Here is a 14,332-nt window from a genome sequence, read left to right as displayed (position 1 = left end):
GCTAGCAAAGTCCATACTTTCCTTTCAGGTGAAATGGTTCAGTAAATCAAAGACTTGTAACGATGGAAAGTTTGAGACACCCCAGATGGCAGGTGACTCATAAGGCAGTCTGCATTGAAAGAAAGGGAAAGAAGAAATAGGATGACAGAAAAGAGACCACAGATAAAATAAGAACAGAGAAAGTGACCAAGAGGAAAATTCCTAGTGACTTTGAGAGTAAGGCAGACAACAAATGAAAAATATTTCATTTCAGCTTCCATTCCTTTCCAATGTAAAAATAAAATGTGAATTAATCAGTAGAACTAATAAGAAGAGCATTATTTTCCCAAGAATTCTGAGGTTTTCTTTTTTTAACAATTAGGATGAGAAGTCAGAATAAGCTTTTGAGAAGGTCTCTCCATAGGAGAATATGATAGCAAATAATTGCAATGAAAATGAGCTATATATTTAAGAACACTAGTCAAAATAATTTATAGAGAGTTGTGGGTAAATCCAAAAAAAATATGGAGAACATAAAAAAGCATCATGTTCACAAACAAGTCTTACATTTATAAAGGTAATATTTTTCGTCTCTCCTTTTCCTTCCTCAAAAGGATATAACCCTGCTATATAATCCTATCCGAGGTATAGAAAAAGACATTGCTCACAGAGCTTTACTATATTAGACTATAACTCATGTAGCCCTGTATATCTTTTTTAACTAGTTGAGTTCTGTTTTTTGTCAAATTGTCTTATCTTCCATGAAAAAAAGCCACCTTTATGATATGGGGATATTGTGGTTATACACTTTTATTGAAAACAAATATAAATGAGTTACTTTGAAAACTGAATTAGGACACTTCATTAAAAAATCTTTCATTGAGGAATAAGTTTATGTATCAAGTATACCCACACTGGAATCTCTTTTTTAAGGCTGCTTTCATTGGCATTTAGATTTTCTTTTTACAATGAACTTGTGAGTATCAGACTTTCAGAGGAAACCACAGAACACAATGAGAGACTGTCCAAGAATGAGGAGAATTATCTGTTGTCTATATTTTGCTAAATATTATCTGATGACATGCTAATCTTCAGGTGTGCGGATAACACTTATCCTGTGTTGAATAACAAAGGAAAAAGTAGATGAATGAGAATCCCAGAATGTTGAAATGTCCTCAGGCAGGACCACCTAGAGCCCGCTGACTAGGGCTTTTATGTATCTCCAAGGTTGGAGACTCCAAAATCTCTCAGCAGCTTGTGGCAGTTCTCAGTTACCGTCACAGTAAAAAGTGTTTCCTCATGTTCAGAGGAAACCTTCTGTGTTTCCATTTGTGCCTACTGTCTATGGTCCTGTTACTAGGCACTACTGAGAAGGGCATGGCACTGTCTTCTTTACACCATCCCTTCAGCCATTTATATATATATGAGGTCCCTCTTCCCTGAGCCTTCTCCAGGCTAAACAGGCCCAGTTCTCTCAGCCTTTCCTCAGACGAGAGGTGCTCCAGTCACTCAGTCATCTTTCTGGCCCTTTGTTGAACTTTCTCCAGTACATCCACGTCTCTTTTGTACTGGGCAGCCCAGAACTAGAGCCAGTACTCCAGGTGTGGCCTCACCAACACTGAGTAGAGGGGAAGGACCACCTCCCTTGACCTGCTAGCAACATCTCTCCTGATGCAGCCCAAGACACCATAAGTGTTTATTGCTGCAAAAGCACGTTCCTGGTTCTTGTGTCCACTATGAGGTCCAAGTTCTTTTCTGAAAAGTTGAGGCTATAATTTCTATAGAGCTTGCAGTATGAAATTGATATGAAGTGAGAAAGGCAAAATTTTAAGTCTGATGCAAACTCCACCAGCAGAATTTAAATTGTGCATTAAATTGCAAATACAAGTAGGAGTAGAAGTTATCTTTAACACTTTTCTAACTCTTACACCTGGCTATCACCAGGCTTACTTTACTGCCAGCATTTTGATCTTGTTACTTTTCCACTGAGAAACCACTCTGAAGGTTCCACATTTGCTTGGAGGTATGGTTTTCCACAGATCCCCCTGAGTCTGCATAGCCTCTAAGTTACGAGATGTCAAGGAAAGCAGTACCTGCAGGTGTGGGTTTTATGAGTGAGAACTTCTCACGTGTCATGTCCCAAATCAGGCAAAACAGGTCACTGAACCTGGGTCTTGTACATCCTGAGTCCTGCTGGCTCTTGAAACATCACAAAATAGAGCTGCAAGGTACTGCAAGAGAACAGTTTGTCTGGAAAAACTCAATTCAGGACCCAATGGCTTCTTCATTACTATTTAGCAAATATAGTGGATAAATTTATAACATAAGAAAACTATAATATTCACATCTCTAGATACTCTTTAGAAATTCTTTTTTTTATTCCCAGAATAATCATACCCTAATTTCCTTTTCTTATAAGTAAATAGAACGTCAGAGATCTTCCAGTGAGACAGGATCAGAAATAACTAGTTCATTATCAGTGACAAACTTCACTTTCCTCTCTGGATTTGTGCCCGTGTTTGACTTCCAATACATAATTTACATAAATAATTAATAAATAAATTATATATATAAATATATAAATATATATTTTATATATTTTTAATATATATTTATATAAAGATATATAAATAATAAAAAATTACATAAATAAATAATACATAATTTACATAAACAGAGTTTAATTTTGTTCATTTCAAATTCTTATTTTAATTTAATAACACACTGAATTATGTTCTCCACAGAGCCTGACATCTCTCCTGCGCTGGGGCAATTGGCAGGCTTTTCACTACTGGACTGCTGAAGCTATTAATAAGTAAAACTTTGTTCAAGACAAATCCCAGGGGCTTTCACTTGAAGTGAGCTCACTATCTCACACTGAGCTAACATCAGCTTGTTGTGTATATTTAAACTGGGTGATTTAATTTACATCACAGTTCTACGTGTAAGCTTCTAGTATGAAGAGTAGGAAGGAAGCGTGAGTGAATTCCGGATCCTGTCATCCATCCCTTCCTTGAGTCTGGTCTCACTTCCCTTCTGCAGTCCCTGATCTGTCTGTGGAGAGTCAGAATCAACCTTCTGTATTGTGCAGGGCATGTGTATATCCCTGTCTGCTGAGGATAGGGAGAGAAGAAAAGGCTGCCCAGTGCAAAGTGTGGGTTTTCTTTCACGTCAAAGATGTTCATTAGCACTTCTTATGAAGCTTTAGCACATGAAAGATTTTTATGATTTCTCTACTCTGCTCATCCTTCTTCCAGAACAGGAGCAACTGCATGACATGGTATGTTTTTGACTCCAAGGAGTATGAAGAAAGTGAGAGTTGCTGGAAATAATTTTTACATTGTTTAAAATGAGTTCTTAGGTTTGATGTAACTGAAGAGAACACATGTACCTAAGAATTGTGTTGTATGTGGCCTGGAACAGGAATTGTATCTTTCTTTGGGAGAGAGCAATGAGTAGTGTAATAGAGTAATAGGGCACCGAACTGACTGAAGTAATCGATTAGTGATTGCGTCTTATCTCCACTCACTCTGGTACATGAATTCCACATTGAATTTGATCCAATTGCATTAGTACTCAGGCCAGCGAACCTGAAATTCAGGCCTCAAGTTGAGGAGTAATTGTCCATGCAATGAGAATAACATCTTCACAATTGTGCCCTATGTGAGCATCCACGCTAAGCAAAATGAGGTTCCTCCCCAGACAGGTTGTGGCTGGCTCTGGCTACATGTTTGACTGGCTCTGTGGTAGTGGGGGTATGATCATAGTTTCTGCATCTTTGTATGTGACCCTGTATAATTAATCCTTTTTCCTGCAGAGACCTCCACCAAGCTGGAGCTGGCTTCTCTGTTCTCCTTTCAATGGTTGAGTAGCCTTTGAACCTTTTGGATTCTTCCCTCCCCTTGCCAGTCTTCACAAATGAGTTATATTGCCATTCAGTGCTGAGCTGCTCTGCATTCTGCAAGGGAGGTTTGTTAGGTCGCATTAGTACAGATTAAGATCTGCACTTCTCCCAGTACCAGGTCTTTGTTTGCTAGTTGTGAGGTCAATAAAATCTGCCAAGCAGCCAATTTTCTTGTAGGAGTTGTAGCAATCTCCAGTTCACCAGCCTGTCATGTGGATTCAGCTGCAGGAAACATTCATTAGATATATTGAAGGATGTAGGAGACGAGGATTTTTTAACCATCCTGTTTCATTACCACAGCTATTGCTAGTTTTGCTTTTTTGGGTCCTATTCAGACACTTTATTCTAAGTGAGATTAGAGAAGGCCAGAAATCAGATTTGCTGAGAGAAGGAAGGAAGGAAGCTATTTGCAAGCCATCAAATGAATACATTTATTTATTTATTTATTGAAATAATTACAAGAGATGCTTTAAATCTGCTGTTTTACAGTATTATTAGTTTGGTCATAGTTTAGTGACTGAATTCAACTCTTTGAAGTAATGAGTCATTCAAAAGCAAGGATCTGACAAGTCACTCTGCAAAAAAATTCTACTTATGTGCAAAACATTTGTGCATCTTCATATGAGAAAAAACCCCACCCAAAAGTTCTTCTGAATTAAGGTCATATTTTTCAGGAAATGACAGTTTTACCACTTGAACACAGCCAGCCCTACTGTCTTCACTCCCTTTCTCTTTTCCCAAGTTCAAGAACCATCTTAACAGAATGGTTTTGAAGCCAGGATGGCAATAATAATGGCTGCTACCAAAATGGCAGAAGAGGACTTTACAATATGTCCTAAATCCAACAGAAACGGAGGAGAAAGCCTCTGATGTCATACATGGAAACTGTTTTTCTGGGGCAGATCTTGCAGGCATTACTGAGTCATGGGCATAGGGGAACTCCAGTTTCTTAAGAGGGGTGTCAAGGAGACAGAAATGAGATCATCTGTCAGCCCTGACATTCTTGTCCTTTGTACATTTCTAGTCTTGATTTCCTCTCATTCTTGATTTGCCTCTGTTTCTACTGGCATGTGCGATGGACTCACTTTGATAGTGGGTCAAGAATGGCCATGAAGTAGGCATTATGGGTAAACTTGCTCTCCTTTAAATAATTCCAATATTTTATATGGAGTGTTTGGTTTTTATAAATTTCATAATTACTCTGCAAACTTTAGAGGTCATGACTGACTATTTTTTTGCTTACAGTGACACTCGTTCCTGGTAAAATTCTTTTGTCAGTAACTTGAACCAGTGGATGTTAAAGGTGAAAATGTGTCTGATGAACTAGTCACAGCTCTGCTTCCTTCAGTCAGCTTTTATCAAAACAGTAACGAAAGAAACGTGAATCGTGCAAGGTTTAGAGTAATGTCATAACTGCAGGCAGAAAGAGCAGACTGCAGTGAGGCACTGAAAAGTTTAGTTTTCATTTTATACAAATGGCTTCATCTCCTGAGAAAGTAGGGACCATATTTAACTCTTCCAGAGATGCCTTCTAGCTGTAGCTTCCTAAAGAAAGGAGCTTTTCATCCACCAAAGCTGTCCTCCTTTCACCTATGTAATAGACATCTCTTCATTAGCGCTTTGATCAGCAATGGCAGAAGGGAACAGACTCAAGGAAGATTCCTAAGGGCTTTTAACAAGCAAGGCTAAAAGACACAGCTAATATGCCCACATATAATAACTAGATCTTACTTCAAGGAAGAGAATACATGAAATACTGTACTTCAGAGAACATTGCAGTACTTTGAAGAGTTTTACTGAAATCTTGGCTGAACTTGACAAAACAAAGTATGTAAAAAGGGTCATTTCTACCATGATAATTTCTCATCTCAGTTCTCCTTGAGATTTTAGTATCATAAAAGAAATATTTGAGTGTGATCACAGCAGTGGTTCTTCACAGTCCCTCGGTGTCATACAATAATGCTTTTAAGTTTCAGAAAACTCCCTTCTTTTCACACATGTAAGACCTACCAATTAGGCAGAGAAGGGCTTGGTCAGTTTCACATCATTTCCAGGTTTCTGTCTCTGCTGCCCGTAATCTGGCTGTTGTCTGAAAAATTTATTCTGTGGTGAGAAAGAAATAGCTGGTTTGACAGAACAGCAAAGTTTAGCACTTTTGCAGCTGCATGGGGTTGATTTCCAACAGTTCCTCAATATTCAAGTATGTTAAACCTGGTGCGAGTTATGGATGAGAAATACTAGCGCTACGTGACTGAAGATTAGCAGGGAAACAATATAATGAATTTCAGCCATAGACTAAATTACAAAGTGACACACCAGATTTACTCACCTAATCTGAAAGAAGACACGTTTGATAGTCTGTTCTAATGCTGTATAATTTGCAAGAATTGTTATTTTACCTGTATAGTTGCATGTTGTGTGGGGGAACAAAAACACCAAACAAAAGAGCAAGGTGTGATAGATTCAAAGACAGACTGAATTTAAAAAGATGCCCTGGAATCAATGATAATGTTCTAGCTTTGCCTTCTTCTCTCTTCAACAGACCAGAAGTAGAAAGGTGAATTTGAATCTTAGACTCCTTGGTATTTTCGTACTCTCAGTACATTGCTATATGCATATTTGTGTCTTGGAATGTGCAGGATAACTTAAATTTCCTTTCATAAATTGCTTGGAAAACAAACTATTGCACCCTTACTCATCTTTATTTTATTGTTGTTTCAGATTAGGTTTCCCTATGATGATTGTATCCTGCACCACTGGGATGTGCTATCTTCTTGTTGCTCATGTCCTGATAGGTTGGAACTCATAGTAATTTATACTTTCAAGACTCAAAGAAGCTTTCTCTTCCATTTAGTTTACATATCAGAACACTAAGAAGACATGTCAAAAGAAAAAGAAGTGTAAAACCCCAATATATGATATCAATCAAAATTATTATCAGTGTTAGATCTGGTCATTCTTACCCTTCTGTTTTGTGAAAAATTTACAGAACTAGAAATTAAAACAATTTATATACTTAATTAGGAATGCGGTAGTTTTGCCTGGAAGTTTGTGTTGACACAGCGTGAGTATACTTACAGATGAAAAAAGTTATTCAGAATAGCAGAAGTTCAGTAATGTCTCTTTAGGCCTCCATTTGTCTTTGTCTATGTATTTAGCTATTTGTATTAAAGTAACTAATATTCAAGTTGTAATAATAGACAGTTAAGCAGAAAGTCTGTACACTATGAAGGATGTATCATTATCTACCTTTGAAAATAAACACATTTCCTGAAAAACGTGCTGTGGAAGGAGTTATTGTTTTGGAATCAGAATGGAATTCTGTTGAGATTCTGTTTTTAATTTTAAAGCTCTTAAACAGTGCTAAGCTACTTTTTTTTTTTTCCCAGAAGATAAACAAATGCCTCCCTTCTTACAAAAGTATGTACAAAAAATGTGGTAAAGAACTGGACAACTTCCACTTAACTACCAACTCAATTTTGTGATAAAGTACTCTAAACCTTTTAATAGATTAATACCCTATATGGAAGAATGAGATGGTATTTTGGCTTTGATTTCCTTCCCTCTAATATTAATATGTGAAATCAAATATATTGTTTTCTATATCTGGTTGCCAAAACAGGTCAAACTTATTATGAATATCAAGTCCTGTGAGGCATTCAAGGTGACAAACCCAATCTTCCAATACCTTTCTGGGATTGATCTGGATTATGGTGAGTCTATTTATCTTGAAGTAGAAAAATTGGCAGCTTGGTGAATGCAACCCAGGTGAACAAGGCTGAATGGCAGGGAGCCAGCAGAGATGATCAAACATATCATATACTTGTGCTTAGTCCTTGAGATAACCTGATGAGATGCAGTATCCCACCCATAGAGGGTGTGAGGTTAATCATACATCCCATTTTACTCATATGTAGGTTGCATCCCTCACCTAGATGTCAAGATTTTTTTGAGTCTGAACAAAGTCTGAGGTTACTGGAAATGAGTCATAACACCCACTCAAAGAGAGGCTGGCTCCCACTCCTCCTAGTAGATTCAGTGGTAGTAGAAGCAGCATGATGGGAAGAGCTCTCTCCATTGCCCCTAAACCTCCCATCAGGACCTCCAGACCCACCCACATTTGGGCCCCCTGAATCTGTGAAGTCTCTGCATCAGGGCTGAGTTTGCAGCACTGCTGTGAAATCTTGAGGCTTCTCTAACAGTGGCCACCTGTAGATCACAAGAATTTCTCCATCGACTTTTATATTTGAAGAACCCCACCCAAACCAAAACCCTGCAACAAACCTGGATCAAAACAAAGCAAAGCAAAACAAACCAAAACCCAAAGAGATGAGCCTGAAAGACTCCATCAGATAAGTTGTCTGAAATTGATTTTAGCCTGCCTTGTTCTCAGTGGAGATTTTTCTTTGTAAGAACAATTTACTCTTGTGAGAGGTGGAATTCTTTTTCAATTAAAGAAACATTTATGTTAATCAGCTTAACACTGATCCCTGGTTAAAAAAATGCACATAATATTTTGTAGACTTCAACATTTCTCACATCAGAACAATCTCAGTGCAGTCACTGGTTGTACAAGAACTGTTGCATTAAGCTCTACAGAATGTGAAAATCAGTCTCTGCTAAAAGACATTTATTTTGATATGTTTTGGGGAGATTCTGTTTTTTATTTTTTCCTTTTTTTCACTCACTCCTATTCAATTAAACATCGCCACATGAAGAATTATAAAAATGAGACAGTTCTTTTTTTATAGCTATTTTTAAGAGATTTAAAAAAACAAAAAAGGAAAAAAAAGCTAGTCTTGCTTCTGGCGCCTTGAAATTCATCTGCCAATCTTAAACAAACTCATTCTCATAATGTGATCACATTAGCTGACATGAAAATGCATATCTGCATGAACCATTTGTTGGATGGAACAAGACTGAAGTGCAGTAATTCATTTCCACTCATTCATCTTATCAAATTCTCTTGAACAGTTTAGTGTGAGAGAGATCTCCTTGGCTTCAGAAATGATACATCAGCAGGACCCAAATGAGATTTTCTTTCTCTTATATTACTTGTTCTGTGAAAAGAAGGCAAGTAGTGCATGAGGAGTACAAAATCACTTTCAGGCAACCAAACTGAGGGCTAAATTCATTCTGCTTCTGAGATTTCTTTTTTATGATGTACTGTTTTCCTGAGGATTTCTTTCAAGTAAGCCAGCTATTCTTCATTAAACAACCTTGTGCCTTCTTTTGCATAGCCAAGAAGAGCTCAGTGAGAGCTCATGCAACAAAGCACATTTTAAAAAGAAGATAAAGTTGTTTGCTTGCAGAGCGCTTTACGTGAATGTAATCTAATGTTCAATAACCAGAAAAATAATGGTGATAGACGTGTTTTTCTGGCCTCTTGCTGTTGTTCCTCACATTACCAGACAATCTGCTAAAATGAAAATTACCCAGGTACTTCAGATCATTTTAAAGTAATGAGGTATATTTTTCATTGACTTCCATTATAGTTATCAGTGTAACCCGCACATCAGAAGGGCACAAATTACGTGACTGTATCCATGACAAAAGTAATGTATAGGATCCCATAAAAATGGAGTGAATTTGAAGAGTGGGTGGAATTTATTTACACAATGAAATTCTCTCTAAAGTCTGAACAAAATATTACTTAAGTAATAAATTATGTAGATGTGTATTATCTTTATTATGCTTGTGGCTGATCTCAGAGGATGGGATTCTTATTTTCATTCACATCCTTTTAGGTGATTTTTTTTTTTAAGCCATAAATAAATATAAACATATGATTACTCTGAGATCCAGTTACCTTTTCTGAATGGCACAAAATGCAGTAGGAGAGCAATGTATGAAATATAGTGCTACAAAGCAATGTACACAAAGACCATTAAAAGAAACCATCTCCAGGAGATAAAGCAGGGTAATTACTGAAAACAAGGAAAGAATCAGGGACAGACTAGAACTCCACCAAATACTGAGTTATCTAGCAAAGAACAGCCCATCATCTGTCTCTGTCAACAAGGCATAGTGAATGCATGTGAACACAAGAGGAAAATTTGCATAAAATTATGTTTTGCCAGAATGTTTAAACTTTCAAAGACTTGGGTGACTCAGACTCTTCTTGAATGAGAGATGGCATTTTTATATTGCATTTCTCCTGATGGATTGTTATTCCACAAACTTAGCCAGCTCCTTGCTGAACCTGTGCAAATTTAACATCTGTCACAAGATGTTTCACAGATAAACTATAAACGATGGGGAAAATATTTCAGCTGTTTCGACACCTTTCCCAATCCTTTCGGTTTGGGAGGGATAATGAACAGACATCCTTTTTCTACATTATGATTTTATAGACCTACTTCCAGTCTGGAAATCACAGTCTATTTGCTCTTTTGTCATATGGGAGCACTCTTGTATCTTTGCTCATCCCTTTTTTCACCACAGTTGCACTGTAGACTTTTTGAGTTGAAAGCATAAGAATAAACACTATCTAAGACACAGACCACAGATTTAGACAGCAGCCTGCTGATTTTTCTGCTTTTCCATTTTTATTCCTAGAAGTATTTGAGATCTAATTAAGTTCTTGGATTGTTACTGACAAATAAGTTGAGGAATGTATTTTTTATGGAAGAACACATTGTACTAAGAAGCTACATTTCCTGAGCAATAATTATTAGTTCACATTATTTATCATGTAAAGTTAAGGTTGTTTTTACTATATCTACATTAAATCACAACTGTCCACAGTGAATGTCACAGGCCAATGTTTCCCAGTTGCTTGTTCTGGTAAGAGTTTTCTATAATTCTTTACTCTTAAACATTGTCTTAGGTGCCCTGAATAACCTTTAGTTATTCATATTTAGCCTTTTACTTAAAAATCTAGACCATTAAAAATATGCCAACCATCACAGAGCTGGCCTGACTCCTTCTAGAGCATTATGGAAAGGGCACCCCTTATTCTGTGGTAGTTTAATTTCTTTCGTGCTATTGGACTGATATATTTGCAGTCTATTGCAACTACAGATCAAATCAAAATAGGTTAAAAAAATGGAAATGTTTTCCCATATTACACACTAGGCTTTGTAAATATCTTTATAGCAGGTATTACTGAGGTATGATTGAAAAAATAATCTCATTTATAAGAGGATATTTGAATTAAAAATGTAGGATTTAGAAACACCCAATTGCCTTGAAAAATATATAATTATTAATTATTTGGGGAACAAATCAACTCCAGATTGCAGGTATATAAAAGGAATTGAACGGAACATTCTACAGCTATTCACAAAATCTTATTTCAGACCATACTAAATCTTCTTATACCATGTTTTGATTACCACCAAATGTAGTCCTAGAAACTTTTTTTTTTAAAGCAAAAATCAAATAAATGTACAGTTTCTAAGAAAGGTACAGTTAGAAATGAAAGTTGTTCACCCACCCAGAAAGAAGACCTCATCTAAGGAACCAAAGTATTTGTAAAACCTGTCTTCAGACAACTTGCACTGCAGAATTCCCCCAGTGACTCAGATTGACTTTAATATGTGGGAATAGAGAAAAGGCTTCTGTTGCCTGCTGTGTTGCTAGACTTCTGTGTAGCTTCTTACATTCAATGGATTTGTTTACGTATTTTTTCCAGATTTTACCCAACTTTCTGAAGTGCTTTAAAATGGTACATTTTCTGTGTGGATGCATTGGGCTTTGTAAAAGAAACACATATTACTGATCAAATAGTAGGGAACTATATGCAAATACCATCTTTTAGTTAAAAGATCTGAATAAAAACTGTGGAAATTATCAGTGTAACATCTATCAGATGGCTGACTATGTTAACCATCATTAAAGAATTCATAGGTTCTAAATGACAGAAAATCAGTGGCACCTGAAATATAGAATAAATTTACTAAGCATGAGCCTCGAGGTTTGATGCTAAGAAAATTGTTTGGAACCAAGTCAGAAAAAATAATGAAATAGCCCAAGCGTTAAATTAATATTTCTGAAGTGAATTTACAAAATCCTAGCAATCCAGAATAAGTGCTAACCACCTGAGCCTATAAAAATCGGAGTGATTTGTTAAAGACAAACTGAAAATCAACAATGTTGGATATTTATCAAGGGAAGAATTAAAATTTCCCTCAATAGATGTTCCAGAGGGAGAGGATAAGAGAATAAACCTTTTCTCACACATTTCTTATTAGTGAAAATATTACAGGATTAGCAACACCCTAGTGTTACTCAAAATAATAAGCAAAAAGGGTTAAGGTTGTTTAAAGTTGATCACATGCTGTTCTCTTCATTTTTCCAGGTTGCTGTTGCTACTTTGATAAGCAACAATAGTTTGTTAGCAGTAGTTTCAATTAGTCCTTTGCCTAATGAATCAGTAATGGAAAGAAAGCTCTCTCAAGATGTGGTCTTTGCCATCATTACTGTGATCCTGGCTGGAGGAAAAGAGCTACTACTATTTTAAAGAAAATCAACACACATCAGTTTGTTCATTATCTACCCTAAATGTAGAAGATAATATGAGGAAGGGAACTGCAAAGTGCTATAAATAAGAGGCACAAACCATGCGGATTTACAGATTTTTCTTTTTCCAGCTTCCTCCTATGTTTTTCCCTTCCCTCTCAAATTTATTGCCCAACTGCTATCTTCCCTTTATAGACACCTGCTATTTTTAACCTTATTCGTTGTTCATTCACATTCTGTTCCTCCAGTCCATCAGATACCAAATGAATCCTTAACTCATTCGTTTTGCCTCCAGTCCCTCTCCAGACAACCTGAACCTACTTATCCTTAATAAAATTTAATAGGAAGGAAAAAAACCCAAACCTCTCTTAGCTTAAAAACAATGTTAAGGTGAATAGAGAACAATTATTTTTTCCTAAATATCCTAATGTCAGTGATATGTAGTCTCCCTTTTTAAATCCATCCTCCTGTTTAATACATTCAGCTCTTGCACTTTGCAACTTACAATTTCTCCTGTGCGTTTTATGGATTGGTCATGAAAACAGCTGCAGACACTGATGTGAAGTAAAAAAATCACAGCAAATCTGATAGTGCTGGAGCTCATGAATGTAAACTAAAAACTTAAGAATCTCTTTAAATTGACTCAGGAGTGGCAATGCTTCAGGATGTTTGGTACTCATTGCCTTCCCTGCATTCACTTTTTGAGCTCAGATGATTACAGGTTATAGCCAGCGAATTAACTTATTAAGCTCCTAGGCTGCTTAACAAAAGGAAACCTGTAAGTATAATTATTTTATTTTTCTTTTTATAAAGCATTATAGAGTAGGAGTAACTTGCCTTCTAGATGGAAATGTAACAAACTTTGTGCTACTAGTTTGATTATACCATGCAAATTATTCCAGATTTTTAGTGGCAGTTAAAGCCGTGGGTAATGTAACCTATTACATACATTCTCCATTTCAAAGATATGTGCATCTCCATAGCCAAAGATTATTCCATGATCTCACGATACACACGACTGAATATTTTTTTTAAAGAGTTGGCTAGAAAATCAGTTTTGGGTGTTCATGTGGGCATACAGCCTGACATTTGAGGAAAATGTTTGCTTGTAGATTGTAGTGGTTTGAACCACATAATATTCCCCACTATCAGAATCATGAATTTACGACTACAGCATTTACAGATGTGCGGTGTTACGGTCCTGGAAAGGAAGGACTCTCTCTGGCTTTTCCCTCATCGAGTGGGTGGATGCATCTTTGCCTGTTACGGGATTCAGACAGGTATTCCTTTCCCTTTTCTTTCTGTTCTCTATATATACTAGTGTAATCTGGTGTCTTTGTAGCAGGCAAGTAAAATATTCTGTGTAAATCAACTGAAAACTCACCCTCCACCTTTTTTTTGCCCCCTCCCTTTCTTATCTCCTGGTAAGGAGAGAGAGGAGATGGGAGGGGCAATGGTAGGAAGTGAGGGAGCTTGCGCCCTTGTGCTAAACCCAGCTCTGAGCCCAGTCAGAATGACTTTAATTAGTCAAAATGTATGTGAGGAACATATTTTTCTGTCTTGACTGTGTGAAAATGGGCAGAAATAGTAACGTAAGACTGAAGAAGAATTGAGTAACACACTGAAGTTTTATGCCTTACCAGCTGAAGTCAGTGAAGAGTCTGAATATAATTTGCTTGATCTCAAAGACCTCTGTTAAACCGCTACATATAACGTAAGGCATGAAGTCCTGATTCGAGCTAGAACAGAACTAATTCTGTTCAGTGATTTCACTTTTCAGCTCACTAAGTGACTGCACTTTCTGAAGTTAATGATGTATTTTTGCTGTCAGCATCTGCTTCTAGAAGTGCTTGATGTTTATAGTTACTGCCAAGGATTGTAAGAAAAGTTCTTGCATATACTTGTTTATATGGAGACCAAGGTCACTGATAAATCTCGTGTGCCACACTGAGGTGATGTAAAGTAAAATGTCATACCTGTGGGGAG

The 14,332-nt window shown here is 36.8% G+C and overlaps 1 protein-coding gene across 1 annotated transcript in view; it reads left to right on the top strand.

The window, feature by feature from the left end:
* Window positions 1-6,692, top strand: part of OCA2 (OCA2 melanosomal transmembrane protein) — a 177,991-nt gene extending 171,299 nt beyond the window's left edge. Inside the window, exon 23 of the mRNA XM_054384760.1 lies at window positions 6,605-6,692. Within this exon, the coding sequence (XP_054240735.1) occupies window positions 6,605-6,692 (88 nt within the window). The remainder of the gene's footprint in view (window positions 1-6,604) is intronic.
* Window positions 6,693-14,332: the final 7,640 nt, after the last annotated feature.

The sequence above is a fragment of the Indicator indicator genome, chromosome 1 (genome assembly GCF_027791375.1).
Source record: "Indicator indicator isolate 239-I01 chromosome 1, UM_Iind_1.1, whole genome shotgun sequence".
In the NCBI taxonomy this organism is placed as follows: domain Eukaryota; kingdom Metazoa; phylum Chordata; class Aves; order Piciformes; family Indicatoridae; genus Indicator; species Indicator indicator.
The sequence above is the reverse complement of the archived record's forward strand: the minus strand, read 5'-3'. Positions and strand labels throughout refer to the sequence as shown.